Source organism: Cucurbitaria berberidis (genome assembly GCF_010015615.1).
Source record: "Cucurbitaria berberidis CBS 394.84 unplaced genomic scaffold K460scaffold_1, whole genome shotgun sequence".
NCBI classification, from domain to species: Eukaryota; Fungi; Ascomycota; class Dothideomycetes; order Pleosporales; family Cucurbitariaceae; genus Cucurbitaria; species Cucurbitaria berberidis.
The window spans coordinates 3369396-3386793 of NW_024468935.1; the positions used below are offsets into that span (position 1 = coordinate 3369396).

At 49.8% G+C, this 17398-nt stretch overlaps 9 protein-coding genes across 9 annotated transcripts; 6 read left to right on the plus strand and 3 right to left on the minus strand.

Annotated features, from left to right (window-relative positions):
- The first annotated feature begins 243 nt into the window (after window positions 1-243).
- K460DRAFT_302301 (HET-domain-containing protein) lies at window positions 244-3235 on the plus strand. The gene is made up of 2 exons (XM_040929900.1): window positions 244-567; window positions 621-3235. Exons 1-2 carry the CDS (start codon window positions 526-528, stop codon window positions 2880-2882), a joined length of 2304 nt encoding a protein of 767 aa, XP_040793403.1. The 5' UTR covers window positions 244-525; the 3' UTR covers window positions 2883-3235.
- A 153-nt stretch (window positions 3236-3388) lies between these two features.
- On the minus strand, window positions 3389-4768 carry K460DRAFT_350846 (uncharacterized protein; the record flags this gene model as incomplete). The annotated part of the gene is made up of 1 exon (XM_040931533.1): window positions 3389-4768. The coding sequence occupies one exon, from the start codon at window positions 4766-4768 to the stop codon at window positions 3389-3391; it is 1380 nt and encodes a 459-aa protein (XP_040793404.1).
- Window positions 4769-6185: 1417 nt separating this feature from the next.
- Window positions 6186-7418, plus strand: K460DRAFT_328129 (uncharacterized protein; the record flags this gene model as incomplete). Its single annotated transcript, XM_040930690.1, has 5 exons — window positions 6186-6259; window positions 6308-6487; window positions 6552-6576; window positions 6679-7223; window positions 7273-7418. Exons 1-5 carry the CDS (start codon window positions 6235-6237, stop codon window positions 7416-7418), a joined length of 921 nt encoding a protein of 306 aa, XP_040793405.1. The 5' UTR covers window positions 6186-6234.
- Window positions 7419-7687: 269 nt separating this feature from the next.
- On the minus strand, window positions 7688-8250 carry K460DRAFT_273551 (uncharacterized protein; the record flags this gene model as incomplete). The annotated part of the gene is made up of 2 exons (XM_040927890.1): window positions 7688-7984; window positions 8047-8250. The coding sequence occupies 2 exons, from the start codon at window positions 8248-8250 to the stop codon at window positions 7688-7690; spliced, it is 501 nt and encodes a 166-aa protein (XP_040793406.1).
- A 311-nt stretch (window positions 8251-8561) lies between these two features.
- On the plus strand, window positions 8562-11025 carry K460DRAFT_328136 (carbohydrate-binding module family 48 protein). The gene is made up of 3 exons (XM_040930691.1): window positions 8562-9634; window positions 9839-10469; window positions 10520-11025. The coding sequence occupies exons 1-3, from the start codon at window positions 8682-8684 to the stop codon at window positions 10574-10576; spliced, it is 1641 nt and encodes a 546-aa protein (XP_040793407.1). The 5' UTR covers window positions 8562-8681; the 3' UTR covers window positions 10577-11025.
- Window positions 11026-12913: 1888 nt separating this feature from the next.
- K460DRAFT_400886 (uncharacterized protein) lies at window positions 12914-13342 on the plus strand (the record flags this gene model as incomplete). The annotated part of the gene is made up of 1 exon (XM_040936371.1): window positions 12914-13342. The coding sequence occupies one exon, from the start codon at window positions 12914-12916 to the stop codon at window positions 13340-13342; it is 429 nt and encodes a 142-aa protein (XP_040793408.1).
- A 295-nt stretch (window positions 13343-13637) lies between these two features.
- Window positions 13638-13976, minus strand: K460DRAFT_350849 (uncharacterized protein; the record flags this gene model as incomplete). Its single annotated transcript, XM_040931534.1, has 1 exon — window positions 13638-13976. One exon carries the CDS (start codon window positions 13974-13976, stop codon window positions 13638-13640), a length of 339 nt encoding a protein of 112 aa, XP_040793409.1.
- Window positions 13977-14216: 240 nt separating this feature from the next.
- On the plus strand, window positions 14217-15248 carry K460DRAFT_302316 (GNAT family acetyltransferase). Its single transcript, XM_040929901.1, has 2 exons — window positions 14217-14901; window positions 14954-15248. The coding sequence occupies exon 1, from the start codon at window positions 14235-14237 to the stop codon at window positions 14880-14882; it is 648 nt and encodes a 215-aa protein (XP_040793410.1). The 5' UTR covers window positions 14217-14234; the 3' UTR covers window positions 14883-14901; window positions 14954-15248.
- Window positions 15249-15777: 529 nt separating this feature from the next.
- Window positions 15778-17388, plus strand: K460DRAFT_350850 (uncharacterized protein; the record flags this gene model as incomplete). The annotated part of the gene is made up of 4 exons (XM_040931535.1): window positions 15778-15884; window positions 15958-16002; window positions 16126-16776; window positions 16896-17388. The coding sequence occupies 4 exons, from the start codon at window positions 15778-15780 to the stop codon at window positions 17386-17388; spliced, it is 1296 nt and encodes a 431-aa protein (XP_040793411.1).
- Window positions 17389-17398: the final 10 nt, after the last annotated feature.

Below are 17398 nucleotides of genomic sequence, written 5' to 3' on the forward strand. Positions count from 1 at the left end.
GCAGAAGGGGGAAGGAGGTGGGGGGCATTGTTCCCGTTCTGGTGCCAGTCGCGAACAGTGCTTCATCATCAGATCATCCATCCATCGCGACAGATGCCTCTTCTGTTGCTCTACCAGGCTTCATAGAACCATAGCTGCATCTCACCTCACTCCGTCATGTCTATCTATATCTGGACCCTGTCGCAAGCTGCAGCAAGAGGCTGTGTTGCTGAGGATACTGACCCGCCTATGACGAGTCCATGCATCGCGCTACACTACTCTGCCGCCTGCGCCCAAGCTCCTTGCAACGTCTTGACGCGGCCTTGCGGAGTCCACCCACACAAATCTTGTCAAGAAGCGCGATAGAGCGATCGTCTAGTCACTAGGGAACGTCGTATCTTTGCTCTACTCTCGTCATATTAGTATTACTTGGCTTGTAGTCTCCGGCTCCTCTCGTTTCGCTCTTTGCTACTACTTCGGTGTTAGGGTCTCCACGCTACAGACGAAGGGTAATGTTAAACGTAGAAAGCCTCGATTAGAGTTGAGATGTCGGCATTGCCAAAGGCGTCCAGGGTCGTCTCCTCGCTCGTAAGGTACCTTGAGGGAACAAGTGTGCAGTCCCCTGCTGAACAACATCGCAGCTAGATGCAAATTTGAAGAACTGTAAACTCTGTTCTGAAATTATCCGCTTCACGGACTTGTCCTTGGAAGACAAAATCTACGAACAAAAAGTGGGAAGGCTTCCTGATTTTGTGGATGCACCCTGTCAAGCCCATGCGTCCATTGTCGCTAAACTACAGGAACGCACGAGGCACAGGACTCTGTCTGAATGGGAGGACTCTGTTATGCTCACCAAAAAACCTCTACAGCGCAATGTCGAGGTTCTTCTTCATTATGACACAATTGTCAACCTGGCAGCTCTACCAGAGGGTAATCTCGAGGACCCAGCCGGCCTAGGAAGGCTGACTAATCCGGACTGGATCGATTGCCAAACTCTGAAAGACTGGTATAGTCGCTGTAAAACGATACATGGCTCGGCGTGTAATGGACTAGCAAGCACCTTGTCTCTCCGTCCCAATCTTCTTATCGACACCACACGCATGTGTCTTACGCAGGCCAAGACCACAGACCGTTACTTTGCTCTCAGCTATGTTTGGGGCCAAGTTCCTCAACTTAAGACGACCAGAAACAATCTTTATGAATTGAGTTTGGAGGGATCTTTTGGTAACTCGTTGTGGAAGTCCCAAATACCTAGGACTATCATGGATGCCATTCAGCTCACTTCTCTTATGGGCGAGCAGTTTCTGTGGGTAGACTCTTTATGCATAGTTCAGGATGATCAAAGCATCAAGGACAGTCAACTCAACGGCATGTCTTCCATTTACGCGAATGCGTCTTTGACTATTGTGGCGGCAAATGGGGATGATGCGGCCGCTGGTTTGCATGGTATTCAAAGCATAACGAAACCTAGGTCACGTCCTCAGGACGTTCACAAGCTCGAGCCGATGCGAACCTACGTGCATTGTCCACCCTTTTCGACATTTGGCTTAACCTGGGAGAAGCGAGGGTGGACATTCCAGGAATCGCTTTTGTCACCCAGAAAACTCATCTTCGCACACCAGACAGTACAATGGCAATGTCAATGTGCAGTTTGGCGCGAGGACATATTTCCAGATAACTCCACGATTCCCGTCCATTCCAGAGAGGACCTCAGACACACGCAACAAGTGAGCAAGTTGGTTTTATTCGATTCCTCATGGCCGCGCCTCGATTCATACAACGACTTGGTAAGCACGTTCACTACGAAAGTGCTCACCTATCCCGAGGACGTCTTGCCTGCTTTTACTGGGTTCTTGGCAGCTCTCAGCAGTTCGTTTCCTGGAGGGTTTTTGTATGGGCTTCCTGAGATGTTCTTCGACCAGGGACTTTTGTGGTCGGGCAATGAGCTTCGCCCAAGAGGCACGTCGTCGCCTTCGGTCAGCCTACATCTTCCGTCGTGGTCATGGATGGCATGGACGGGTGTAATCCGCAACAACCTTGACTCTGGGTTCTGGAAAAAGACCGTCTTACATACACAGGCATACACCTCGCGGCGCACAATTCCGATAGTTCAGTGGTATTACGGAAGCACGGAGAGTAGCGAAAGACGACCAATTCGAAACGATTGCTCTGCAAGTACCACGGAAGATGCGGATATTTCAATGGCCCTGCAAAATGGCTGGACCTGTCATGAAAACACCCACGAAAGAAAGGGGAGCATGTGGGGCTTCTGGGACTTTGAGGACGGAAAAAGAACACATTATTCGGGGCATTATAGCTTCCACGAACCAGATCATTATTATACCCATATCAGCGACGATACCTCTCAATTCTGGTATCCGGTCCCTCTCATCACCAACGCGACCGAGCGCAAAGCGAACCAACTCGACACAAAGCGCAAGTCCGACAAGGAGTTGGCCAAGACCTCAGACCTCATAATCTCGTGTCGCACATCAAAAGCGCGACTATTTTCAAGGGACTGGATCAAACGTCCCATCCGAAGATCCACTCCCGGGCATTTGGCTATCCGTGATAATTTGGGGAAATGGGTTGGCTGTCTCGACCTGCAGTATCAAGAACAAGTGAAGTTGCGCCATGATGTTAGAGGCGGTCAACCCCAAACTAGCGACATTGTTGAGCTAGTGGCGATATCGAGAGGATTCGCTTACAACGACTGGCAAGAATACACACTGGCTGAGTGGAGATGTCAAGAACGACCAAGATCTGGAGAGAAGTACGAGTTCTATAACGTCATATGGGTAGAGTGGCATGGCAAGATTGCAAAGAGGAAAGCACTAGGCCGTGTTCACAAGGAGGCATGGGAGCGTCTGGACCTCGAGATGTTCGATTTCTTGTTGCAATAATACACCACGCGCTCATTTGAGGCACTCACTCACCTCCTTCCAAACAATTGTCTGATTCATTTTGCAATTGCAAAATCTTTCAATGTTTAGGACTCTCTCTCAGGACTACCAAACATTTTGTACATCTGTTTCACTACCCCTAACCCTAGCTTCAGCCACTTCTCAAAGTCAAAGTCCCCTACAAACTGTTAGATCAAGCTATCCCTAAATCCTGGAAGAAAACTTGACCGTCGCAGAAAGTAAGAAGCACTAACCTAGACAATTAGCAGTGTTTAGGAACCTCCAATTAAGAGAGCACGCCCCTTATCCTGGGTCTCAACTCTTTACTTTCATCTTGGGCTTCGCCTTTGCGCGCTATATCATTAATTTATTCACATAGTTATAAATCGCTCATTACCGGATAGTCAACTAAGACATACAATTCATCCATTTTGATTATCCTATGGTTGAAGAAACAAGTAGCATTGACCTAATACTATACAAGGGAACTACAAACATTCGCTACGTTAAGAAAAACGAGCAGAACACTCCTCTTTATATGCCTTTAGTTGATCCATCTTCCTCTGGGTAAGTGACTCCATCTCTGCACACGCCTGGGCATCAAGCACGGTAGCGCTGTCATCATGTAGGGTAGCCCAATAGATGGAATCCACCTCAAAGCTCTTCCTTGCAGCGTAATTGAACCAGAAACGCCGAGTCCGCCACGAGTCACGCATCCGGGCAGAAAGAGGTGGCGCACTAGGTTGCCGAATTAATGACTCCGCTTCTACATGCTCTAACGTTCGTAGGAATTGCTCCATTCTAGGCTCATATAGGGCTAAGAATTCCTGTAAAGCGCAACGATCAAGCCAAGTTTCCAGTCCAGATAATAGAAGCCACCAAGGTGGGTCGTACGCGAACTGGGCCGGCATAGAATTGGTAAACTCAAAATCAAACACGACTGTAATTTGCAGGGTTTCTGGATTTACGAGCATATTCCCTGGTCGCAAATCATCGCAGAAAGGTATGAATGGACCAGTATCATGGATACAATACTTTGGAATCAGCTGTGCGAACTGATGACGGGCAATAAATCGCTTCTGAGCGATTTCTTGGTTATCAGCAAGGTTGCGCTGGGTCCAAAGGTGGTTCAGATGCTCGTTCGCGACTAAGCTGAAGTAATCGCTTGCGCTGTCCATAGGCGCAGTAGGAAATCGATCGCCAGGGTAGAACGCGACAGTCGCCAACTCATTCATATTATACGTTAGGGGTCTTCTGATATACCAATTCGCGTGGTCGTCCTTGGATATGGCTCCAATGCGGGTGAACCGAAGTTGAGAAAATTGAAGCATGTAATCCGCAATTTGACGATATATCTTGTCCAAAATTGTCTTGTCGAAGTTTGGGTTGAGAATCATGTCTTCTTGATCCGGTTGCTTTAGGATAGTTGATAGAAGCGTTCCCTCAACATAATCCATGATGATAAATGGCCCAAATCGGAGTAAGTTCTTCGCTGCTGTCTTTGTTGTTGCCGTCGCTGTCGTACCCCACTCATGCACTGCAGGGAGAGGAATAGTGGTGTGTTGGCGGAGGTAGTCCATGGTCCGGACCTCGTTCTCGACCTTTTCGTCCCTTAACGCTGTAGCTGTGTGTCCCGGTTTGGGGAACCGAATAAGAGCGTCTGGGAAGCCTTCCCTGAAGCGGATTCGGAAGCTAAAGTTGAAAGAACCCTTGAGGAAACCAACATACGTTCCGGGTCCGCGTTCTAGGAGATGAGAAACGCAATCTGCTATTTCTGCCTTATTGTCGAAAAGCCTGTTCAACCAAGCTCTACACTCATTGTCACCGTTGGTCTCGGCGATCTCGTCGAAATATGACTTGAGTGAGGATGTCTCATGGTGAGGCATGTTGAGAACAGAGGGGGGAATAAGGAGAACAGCTGGTCGTTTTCGTCTAAACAGTCGGATGTCCGTTAGGTAACGAAGCACTTTAGCAGTGTAAGAGGTACAAAGGCATGGAAGAAGCGAAAAGGATAATGGTGCAGCCTTCAAGTGGGGAAGAGCAAAGTAGACTACTGCCTCGTGCGGCCCAGCTGGTAGGTGGGGCCGCATACCTAGGTATTGACTTCAACCCGTGTTGTTTTGCCCCGTTTGGGACTAGCTCCTCATGCTGCTGACCATCATAAAAACCGCCCTCCCCTCGTAGCAGTAGGTCTCTGCCGGATCATCTTCAGAAGCCCAACATCACCCTATTCTCCCAGTGTTGCCTCTGCCGCCAATGCAGCCATGGCTACCTTTATTTATTAGGCTTCGTCGGGATGTGTTCGATGCGCAACATGCAATGCGTAGGTGAAGAACGACCTCGGGAGGAAGCGGTGATGTTAGCTCCCTGGGCCCTACTTGGAATAGGAATGATGTATTTGCCTTTTTTTCAACCTGATTCTCGTCTAACTCTTAAGTGCGGGACTCACTCAAGGTACCTACATGGAAGTGGCCATATCTCAACAGGTAACACTGGGGTGGAGGCGCTTTTTATATGCTTTCTTTTAATTACGGACTCTGGATAGCTAACTATGTACTCGGCGAAAGCCGTGGCGGGACAGCGGCTGGAAACAAGATTTTCGGAGGGGCGGCAGCACGAGGTCACACAATCCGATGCTTTTTTCGCCTGAAAGTGCCGCTCAGCGCGTTGGCCAATGTACAAGCTTCTACTTGTTGCACGTTATTACTTTTCCCTCTGTCGCTCTCTCATTTTGTCAGAAATTCTGACGGCATTGTCCGGTCTGCTCGAGTTCGCGCCACATCGACGTCCCTGATCGAAACTGGCCATCGCTATGGTGTTTAAATGGACGGCGCTCAGCCAAATCCCATTTTTGTGGTACTATAGTAGACGTGGATAAGGTCGTTTGTGAAGGAGCGAGCAGCAACCACCTCGCACTTGGCTTCATCCTCGTATCGCGCTTTCCAAATGGCGACATTGATCAGCTGGGAGGCATGCAAACTTGCTCACCTGAATTTATATGGAGCCTGCATCTTGCTCCCCGTCGTTCACCACGCTTTAATCATCCTACCTACGTCCGACAACAACCTAGTACTATGTCTCTCTACAGCGTCGCACCTGCATGATCCACCGCATACCTGTTGACGTGCTCGATTACAGCTTTTGACAAACGGCCAGCATGTTGTGGATAAGGACTTCGCTTGTAATTGCAGTATCAGCAGCAACACCAATACCCAATACTACACTTGGGATCAATCGAGTGTTGGCCAGTGGATCCGGAACTCCCATCTTTCTTCATGCGAATTATCAAAACAATGACTTTGGCGAGACCACCACGTCACGAACATTCTATACTGTCGTATCCCTATTTTGCATGTCCCTTATCACAGGGATGGTTGGTACCGGTCCCCGCTGGTCTGTTATAGTTACCATGGCTAACATGTTAGGGCATCGTATGCGTTCGACCGACCGTCATCAACTCAAGAACCTGAGTCTTACACACGTCCTCATCTACCTCCTTTACTTCTTTTCCATGGCATTCGTTTTCTCCGCTGCCGTTGCGGAATCCGGTCTTGGCTTATCATCTTACAATGTCTGTCGAGGGGCTGTCATCCTCTGCCTGGCATGTAAGTAGTGACTGTACACGAATTAGGCATGACACGTGCACTGACTTCGGATCTCGATTTGCAGTTTATACTAGCAGCAAAGTAATTATGTGGGTCTAAGCAGTTACTTCTTAAATTACAAGCTGCATCAAACTTGCGCAACCTGCTATCGCAGCTGAACTACACTAAAGTGGCTGACTTATCGTCTCCAGGTACCTTATTCTGGTTGAACGAGCTCATGCGTTGCGAGCCCCGTACATGCGGAGGACATACGATTGGCTATGGATAACTGGGACGTTGAGTATCGCAGCAGTCTTCGGCACTATCGCTGTTACCGGCTTCATCTGGCCCATCGCCAACATCTCTCGAAAGGACGGCCGCTGTCGCATCGGTCTTCCACAATTTGTTACTATACCCTTACTGACCTTCGATGTGTTCATCAATGTCCTGCTGACTCTAGTTTTCGTCTACCTACTGAGTCCACTGGTCCGCGCCGGTAGTCTACCCACTGCAGCGTTTCCTGCAAGTCGCTTTACGAAGTGCTTTGGTAGCCTTTGCAGTCGATCAAGAGCGAGGAACAGCGTAGACCTCCACACCTCGAACCAACAAAGGGCAAGGACGATTGAGAAGCTGCTGTGGCGAACTTTCATAGGATCATGCTTGGTTCTGATACCGACTGTGGGCAATATGGCCTCCCTAACTTCGTTCAAGGGGAGAGAGTTAGGTTGGGTGTGTTTGACCATCTGCAGTGTCGATGGTATGTCTGTTACGGTTCATTTTGCTGATCTTTCTGCTAAATACTACAGTTACTTTTACTGTCTGCGTCTTCCACTGGCTGACTTTGGGTTCCTCTGAGGCGGACGAGAGGGCTTCGACTGCGTTAGTTCCGGACACCCTGTCCACAAGCAATATACCTAGCGAAGCCGTTGTAGAGTGTGATGTGCGGTGTTAACCATGTGGCAAGCTCGAAGCAAAATAGCGCTGAATATCGACCATGCCCGACGCGACGAGCCTTATCGGTAGTAGACCCATCAAGCATCGCTTCACGCAGCACACAGGCACGCGACACAGACATGCCAATCCCTGGATTCGACCGCGCGCTGACACACTCGAGCCACAAGTCGCGGGTTCACCAGAATGAGTGGAATTGGAAAAGCTACCAACACGACTCGTATGACATGGCTTCCTCTTCAACGCACACCTCGCCATGTCAAGGCGAGATTAAAAGTCCGAATCCTCCTCCTCAATGATGGCCTGCGACAAGAGGCCTCGTCTACGCGGTGTAGCGACCTTGCTCAACACTACCGGAGTCGCGATGGGCGAATAATCCATAGACTCGTCCTTCTTCTTCCGCCTTGCTGCCCTGTACTCGGCAGCAGTTGGCCCACTATCACGTGTTTCGGGCACGCTGGTCGCATCAATGTTGAGACTTGATGAGAGGATTTTGAAGATGGTAAAGAGGATGGCGCCAGTGATGCATCCTATCAAGCCGGCAGTGCCGAGGTAGATGTAAATTGTCTGCGGAGCAATGTTAGCATGCCCGAGTACTTTTCTCTGTATGATCAATGCATATGTATTACTTCGAGTCGCTCCATCCATTGCAATCTGAAGGGGAATGACAGGACATTGATAATGGCATGCCCGATGTGGATGAAGGGTAGGAGGAGGAAAGTGGCCACGATCCAAAATGGCGTGAGGAGGATGACAATGGCTTTGATAATCTTGCTGAGCGGCCACCAAATGATGTGCAGGATAATGAAGACGGTAGTGAGGGCGTCAGCCATGGTGTAGGGGGGTCGAAGTTGGTTTGCGGGATTTGGCAATAGAGGAGGTCTACGACAGCACAGCTACGACAGGCGCATTGTGACACGTCGGCCCTATAGATGGCGAAGGAAGAGGCTCCCTGCTCCGCCAGATAATTTCTCCCGATAATCAAGTGGATCTTGGAGGTGTATAGCACTGTCGTGTCGTCGTCGAGGCAAGCTCCCCCTGGATAGGTAGGATTGGCTGGGCGGCAGCTATCGGCGATGATGCAGCTATGCATTTCCAATTGCCAATCCCTGTGTCCCGCTGCAGGCAATGCTAAGACGGGCGATAGCGGACCTGGACGTCTCTGTCTACTATCCATGAAGACACAGGCGGCTGTTTCCCATCTGGTGGTACACTCCAGTCTCGAGTCTCGCAGCTTCGGCGAGAGGATTCGCAGGCCGAGGACATGGGCAACCAGAACTCGCGGTCGACGACGCCGCCATGGAATCCACAATCACCGCCGCCGCCGCCGCAGCAGCAGCCTCCCCCCAACGTGACGGCGTCACATGAGCGCTCCCATCACCACGTCGTCCCCCACCTCCACCACTCGGCGCGCAGGAGAGAATCCATCCAGGCACTGAGCACCGCCAAAGCCCAAGCGGCGCCCCCGTCGGCCAGTCTCGCGCACGCAGAGAGCCAGCCCACGTCAACCCGCCCGCACTCGCGAGGCCGTTCGCAGACGGCCGCCTCGAGCACCAGCTCCAGCACCAGCACCGCTGCCGCCGTCGCCAGCCACCTGCGCGCTGCCCAGGACCACTTCAAGGCGCCCGAGCACGAAACCATGGGCAACGAGCAGAGCAGCCAGAAGGCCAAAGAGAAGGGCCCTCCAACGAGCCGCCAAATCACCCCGCCTCAGCAGCCCGCCGCGAGCCCGCCGCCCGAGAAGAAGGACGCGCAGCACCAGCACCAACATCAGCACCAGCCCGCGCCCTCCCCTTCGCCGCAAACATGCCCTGTCAATGTGCCTGCAGGCCTCCGCGAAGAGTCGTCGTCGATAGACGCCATCGCCGCCGATGCCGACCCAGAAGACTACATTGTGCCCTCGTCGCACTTCAGTCGCCCGCCCCGCCTACCGCTGCCCATCGAGGAGGAGCTGCACAACCCAGGCTCCCCCATCATATCAGCCCAGGATCTCGCGAGCCCAATTGACTATGGAGAGGTCGAAGGTGCCCTGCCGCGCCGCACGTCGATGCTCAGCACCACCACCGCAGACGACGAAGACCTGGGGGAAGAGTTCAAAGTGCCCACCACAGGCCGGCCGACTGTGCCCACGCTGATAGAGTGGGAGGGCCCCGGCGAGCGCGTCTATGTAACAGGCACCTTTGCGGGCTGGAATAAAAAGTACAAGTTGCATCCAAAGTAAGTCGAAACGTTTGCTTCCTCCCTGTCTGCAGCTACCCGTGTGGCTGCCCCCTCGTACGCGATGCCGCCTGAGACCCGGTCAATCATACAGCGAAGACCATCTCAGCCTTGCAGCCTCGAGCCTTACATTTCAAGGCGTACGCATCTGCCTCGGTTCGAGGGTTACACTGCACACCGACAGTACTGACATGTCTCCCACAGCGGTCCCAGCAAGAAAAAAGATGCCCTCTCCGCCTACGTCCTCATCACCCCAGGGACCCACCATCTCATGTTCATCGTGGACAACGACATGCGCACGAGCGATAAGCTGCCCACGGCAGTAGACTACACAAACATCCTGGTCAACTACCTCGAAGTGTCCTACGATGACGTTCCCAAACCAGCTTCGGACGCAACGGAAGGGAAGGAGAGCCTCGATGCCGTGACGCCAGTGCAGGAACGCGACGCACCCACAGGCGTCTACCCGCCGCAAGTTCTGCCCCCAACTCCAGAACTGCAACCCCTCAAGGCGCCCCTGCCGGAACCCGCAAAACCCAAAATCCCAGAGCCAACCAAGAAATACCACCAAAATATCCCCCGATACCTCTTAGATCTCGATGCCCCTGAGGAATCCTCCCGCTTCGCGCGCTCAAACGCTACCACGAACAACCTGCCGACGCCGCCGTCACTACCGGGGTTCCTGGGCAAGAGTATCCTGAACGGCACAACGCCGACCAAGGACGATAGCAGTGTGCTAATTAACCCCAATCATACGGTGCTGAATCACCTGGCGACGAGTAGTATCAAAGACAACATCTTAGCCACGAGTGCAACTACGCGGTATAAACAAAAAGTACGTCGTAATCCCACTTGTGAGAAATGTACCATGCTGACAACTGCTAGTTCCTCACGACGATCATGTACAAACCGAAAGAAGAGGATCCAGATCGAGTGTATTGAAGCCTCGGCGCACGTACATTTAGCAGCAATTGCACTCTAACTCTTTTTTCTTTTCTTTCTATTTGCTTTTGCATCACGGGCGTGGGGCGATCAGGGCATGAGGGTTGTTATGAGGTTCTTCTTGGTTATACCCCAGCGCAGCATTCTGGGGGCGGTATGCTTGCACCCCTAAAATATTCCTTATGTGAGATATGTGATATGTGTGTGTGTTTGAGAAGGGCATTCCACTCGGATTGGGAAACTGATAGACTTGAGATTCTGCATCGCAACTCGTCAGGGAGAATGTTGATGGTGGGGTGGAAAGGTCTTGCATGTAATACGAGACTACTTCCTCCTTCTCTCCAAGTCTATACTATATTATTGTCCCTAATGGTCTAGATTATTGTGTCTAATATACCCCGAAAAGCAAATTCTTGTTTCTAGAGCATGCATATGCATTTCCATCTTCCATCCATGAACAATGTAGTGGATTATATTGAATGAATTTTGAACGTGAAACACTTCTGTTCTACCTACCAAGTCCAGCGGAGGGGAAATTCTGCAGATCTCCGTCGATATGGCTCCGTGTGCTCAAACTTCCGACATCCTCGTCCATCGCTTTCCCTATGCTTCTGAGGATTGTGCAGTTGCTGGCTCCGATTGATCGAGGGGAGAGGAGAGGAATAGGACGAGTCAGATTGAAGGGCGAGTGCTTTCTAGCTGTGTTTGTCGTTTGAATTCTGATACGAAGGAGTGCCGAGATCGTGAAATGTGATCTAGCTGTTCCCCTCGCTCAATCTCGTCGGTTCCCTAGAGTCGAACTGGTGTATTATGGACGTTGCTCGCGTTGCGTCTCTGGTCATATAGACATGTACCAGCATCCATGTTCGAAAGATCCGCTAGCTATCGTCCGGTCGTAGCCAACTCATTCGATGCCGATAGCGGCTCAATTCCCTTTTACACGGAGAGATATGTTGTAGAGCTTCTTCCTCAGGTATAGGTTTGAGAGTGGATGTAATGGTAGATAACCGTCAAGAACAGTCCCATTCCTCCTTTTGCTTGGATGAGATTTCATATCATATTCAGCCGCTGCTATGATGCGGACAGGACGACCCAACCCAGACGACCTTGTCCACTACCGGATGTCGACCATAGTAGGGGCAGCGATCGACTGCATGCGTATGATACACGCAACCGCATACTGGAAACTTTTCGACCACACGGATACACATGTCGTGTGTGAGCAGTGTTTCAGGGGAGGACTTGGCGTGGGAGTGAAGCTGTCAAGTATGCGTGATTCTCCGAGGTCTGATGATGAGGGGAGAAAAGAGTAGAGATGAAGAGTAATGATAGAAGGGAGTAAAGACAAATAAAGTTGAACTGCGATGAGAGAGCTTTACCGATGGTCAAATACCAGGAGGTACTGCGGTCCGACTCCCATGATGACGGGTCTTTCTGTAATGGAAACCCCAAGCAATCCGTGTTGGAACTTACGCCGGAAGAGTCATTGAGTATAGTTGCGGAGAGCGATCTTATTGGTCTTCTGGAACGACTTCGGGTGATGCGATTGCATGCACTCGTATGTCGAGTAAGGGGATGAAGGACGAAGAAGAAACCACGAGCAACTGTTCTTAGCTAATCCCCAAGTGTACGATGGGCCGTCGAATAGCAGACCGAAGAGGCATTCCGTGAACCTGGCCATGTCTCGGCGGCGCACATGGCAGTTCGGTCAAGTGAGCGATTAGAGCTTGTGGTTCGCCGGTTTATCGCCGGGACCAAATAGGATCATCGGAGGCAGCAGCGGTAGTTGCGCTATCGATGGAAGTGATAGCATAAGCCGGAAAATTGGCTGTGGATGTCTCATGATTGACACGACGCGGTCCCGAGATATGGCTTTCAAAAGTGCGCAAGAGTCAATCAGAAGGAGCCCAAATTGGATAGTATGAAGTGAAGGAGAGCAATGAGTATCTATGTGTCTTTGCCAGCGAGAAAGGGATTTCTAAGAGGGTGTGTCTGTCAGAAAAGAAGTGTCAAAGGAGATGATGAGGAAGTCGAAAGCGCTCTGACCACTCTACGTCAGCCCTAGATATCTTGGCAGCTTAGTGTAGGCTACTACCCGTATGACTTGACGCGTTCCTTTTCCATCACGATTGACTCACGTGCTACTATATGCAAACTCGCTTGACCCTGCGCCTGTGCCCCACTGCTGCTGCCTGTCCGCTGTCTTCACCAAAGGTTTCATCTTGCTAATGGAGTCTGAAAGACATCCATTCTCAAGGCCGGTACTATTGCAGTACTCTAGTTACTCATCATCTTTGTAATTTCCTGTGCGATTGCTCATGCGAACATCCTATTGCCATGCGTCTCTTGCACTGTACAGGTGATGGCAAATTCAGCCTTGTAGAATACATCGGCGACGAAGTACCGCGATATGCGATTCTTTCACACGTCTGGCGAGCGAACAACGCCGAGGAGGTCACATTCAAAGATCTGATGGAAGGCAGAGGCGAGGAAAAACCAGGTTATCGCAAGATACAGTTCTGCGGCGAACAGGCTACTCAGGATGACATAGAGTACTTCTGGGTGGATACCTGCTGCACTATACAGAGTCACCATCGATACCTTTGCCCTACGAAAGTCGCGGCATATGCCGCCGAAGATGGCGGCAGAATGTACATAGCCATTCAATACAAATGTAGTAATTTTGCCTTACTCAGTCATCTTTTTATCAAAGAATCCTTGTTCCACACTCTAATCCCAGATCCAAATCTTGTACAGAGGGCCTAGAATCAGGCACGAGGCTTAGCAGTGGCCGAGCTCACCCTGTTGCTGTAGCTCAAGCTGCTTACCCACTAGTCAAGCTGCATCCCTATGTTTTTTAAGTTCAAGAACGGATATCGCGATTCAGTGGGACCGATATTCTCCTACAAGTTAAGAACAACAACCTACTGACGTCTTCACCGGCAGCCACCTTTGTCAACCATGTCGTCAAACATGTTGTCGAGACCATTGAGGACATCAGCCGAATTTTGCTCTGATAAATCACCAGAATCAGTCCACACAGCGACAGCGCCTCCTTTATTCAGACTCCCGCATGAAACCAGGCACCCCAAAGAATTGGAGGAGTGCTCTTCATCTTTCGCAGATGCTGGATTGCTGCATGGAGAGCAAAAGGGGCTTCAACTATACTTATCCCCCGCTTTCCCTCAGGAGAATTCTCTCTTGTCAATTCGGTGTAGAAGGTATCAGCCAGAGTGCGACAGACATCATCCGCCACAGACCACATGCTGGCTATAACGCTTAGCACACCAGCCATCTGGAGAGAACCAGCTATGTGAACATTCTCGTCTCGCAGCGCAAGATCCTTGCTTGTATCTGTCTCGCAGGCCGAAAGGAAGCATAAACCACAGTGCTCGACCATGCGCGCATGGTGGATCGGATGTGCAGTGGCTTGATCGAATAGTGAAGCTGTAATAGTGAAGCTGATAGTGAAGCTGCGATAGTAAGGCTGTAATAGTGAAGCTGTAATAGTGAGGCTGTAATAGTGAGGCTGTGATAGTAAGGCTGTGATAGTAAGGCTGTGATAGTACGGCTGTTACTGCGTTCTTATAAACCTTTCATTCCAAGAGCACTACCCGATTCTTAGTTACAGGTCTTCATTAGAAATTAAGTGCCTATAATGTCCATGGTCAATGCCTTTCGAAGCAGGTCTCTTATCTATCGCGCGATCGAGGACAATGAGGAAGATAAGGCTTTCATACATTCACTTTGGCTTGATCCACAATCACTGCACCAAAACAACTACAACATTTTACATCGACCCCTCAGCAGAAAAACTTCCGATTCGCAACACGAAGCCAAGCAATCTTCCCGTCTGATAGATCTGCTGATCTGTCTTCCACCCGTTGTTGAAGACTGTGGGAATGTCACAGGAGCTGAACTATCTTCACAGAAGCCTTTACCTATTGGGTTTATAAACCTTCATGGCTTGAGCGATAATACTCGACATCACCGGACCCTGGATATTGGCATACTCATCTCTGCTGAGCATCAAGGAAAAGGTTATGGTAGTGAGGCTGTCCGTTGGATACTGAATTGGGGATTTCAGGTTGTGGGACTACACCGTGTAGGATTGCAAAGCGGCTCCTTCAACACCGGAGCAATAAGACTTTGGAAACGTCTGGGATTTCGAGAGGATGGAAGGGATCGAGAGTCTTTATGGCTGAACGGAAGTTGGCATGACGAAGTGAGATTTTCGATGCTGGAGACTGAGTGGCGTGCCCTAGTGGAACACGAGAAAAATGAGAGTGACAAGGTCAAACCATAGGATTTGCACAGAATTGTAGGTAATGAGACTGTGTTATCCAAAGAAGTTATCTCAGAACTAACTCCAGAAAGACAGACCAAAAGTGCCAAGTCAAAACGCATAGCAAGCTCGAGTAAAATGCCAGCAATCTTGGCATGGGTGCGTGCCTAGAAAGAAAGCACTTGAAAGAAAAAGCGGAAGCTGAAAGTGCAAGGCTCTGTATTTACAGGCGTGTGAAGAGGAGAACAAGTTGTAGGGTGGCGAAGCCGGGCTTGACACAAACAGTTGGCGGTCTTGGCATTCAAAGGGCCCGAAACTGGGACCATCTCCACGATATAAAAAATCCGTGTTCCTTCAATAGTGCGGTCAAATCAAATCAAAGCCTTGAAATGCATAGAAAAACACATATTAGCCAGATTGCACAAATGCAAAATTGAACTGCTAGAGGAAGTAAACCAACTGAATGAGTGACATAGAGATGTGAACGAGTCGATGGAAGGCCAGGTTCTCCCCAGAGCTCCTCTCTCCTCAGAGAGTCTCTCCATAGAGATATCCTCTCCGTGAAGATCATCTCTCCTCGGCTGTTCTCTCCATAGAGAGAGTCTCTCCTTGAAGATTCTCTCCGTAGAGCGCTTCTCTCCACGAAGAATCTCTCTCCACGAAGAATCTCTCCACGGACCCTCTCCTCCTTGGTGATCATCATTCTGCTTGATATCCGCGTATAAACGTTTAGTCCAATCCACATTTAAGCACAATAAGTCTCATTTGTCTATTGTCTGAGCGCGCATTTCGGCGCTTGCTCGGGTCTTACAATTCAACTCTGATCCATGGTGTCTGGCACAGCGAGTGCTGGTCCTGTAACCACCTTCTTCTCGCTTCATATATCATATCACTTACAGTAAGTTACGTGAACAGGATGTCAAGCGTTGTAGGTGTCAGGGACCCGAAATCAGTCCCTCTAAGCGGTCTAGAATGGGGTCCCATTTTCGGACCCCCGAGCCTAAGCAGTCTGATCACAAGGATGTGCGTCCAAAAGAGATTGTAGAAATAAGGGGTTACAAATATTGAAAAATATACTAAGCAGTAAAAATTACAGGTCGTGTAAGCGGTTTAACAAAGTCGATGTTGTCGCAAGTGTATGGTGAGTTTGCATCGACAAGTCAAGCAGCGCTGAGCTCTCGGAAGCTATCAACTCGATGTATCGATGGTATAGAGATGCAGAGATATGTTACGTATTCCTAGAGGACATATCAAGCCATGACAGCAAACATCCAAGGCATCCCACATTGGTCGACTTCAAGGACAGTACCTGGCTTACTCGAGGATGGACATTGCAGGAACTTATTGCGCCATTAGAGATAAACCTCTACTCGAAAGAATGGGAACCTATTGGGACCAAATCGGAAATAACGCAATATCTTGAAGAAATAACTGGAATTGACCAGCAAGTACTCCAAGGAGCATATCCAAGCATTTGCAGCGTTGCAAGCAGAATGTCCTGGGCAGCGAACAGGAAAACAAATAGAATTGAAGACATGGCGTACTCTCTTCTGGGCATGTTTGATATCAACATGCCCCTACTGTACGGTGAGGGGGGCAAGGCGTTCATCAGACTTCAAGAAGAGATCATGAAAGACTGCAATGATCAATCCCTGTTTGCGTGGGAAACGAGTGATCCAGTCTACTATAGTGGTCTGCTCGCCACATCTCCGAAACATTTCGCCCGATCGAAGAGGATTACATCATCTGAATACCTGGATGTAAGCGAGCCTTCTTCGACGTCTAGCAAAGGACTCCGTGCGAGACTTGACCTAGTCCATATGAAAGGTGGGTTTTACTACGGTGTTCTGAAGTGTAAAAGTAGAGAGACGGGCCACGATGTTGCCGTGGTATTACAACATATTTGGGCCGATCAGTATGTTCGAATCGGCGCACACAATCTTCCGCAACTAGAGCCAAGGCTTTTAACAATCAAAGAAGCTAAAAGGGACGTATACGTCAAACAAAATTTTTCTTGCCTTTACAGCCATCTAGATTTCCGAAGAACGCAAATGCATACGAGGGTTCTCATTGGTATTGGATTAGGGGTACCAACGGGATCCAGTTCACTGATCCGGTCTCCTATTGGAGATGGGACCCAGCAATCGGACTATTTGGATTACATCCATCGCACTGTGGTAGAATTCTTGTCACTCATGTCGGAATAAAAAACCAGCCGATGAGTCTCCTGTTTGGGACCCGGGAAGGTGCGCCGTATTGTTTTCTCGATGAGCCGAAAACCGGATCCTCTGATTTAGAATCTAATAAGAGGCCGTCATACAAGGTCACTACTGCGTTCCATTCGAGACCTTTCAGGCCTCTAGAAACACCGACAGTTGGTTATACCGAGATCTCCATGACTGCAGGAGCAAGTCGGGTACGGGATGCGCCGTTTCCCACTTTCGTTATTACTCTTTGTTTGAAAACTTCTAGAAGACTTGATGATGGTGTCTTCACTCCCTTTCCTGAAATAAGTAATGTTTTTTAGTATCAATCAT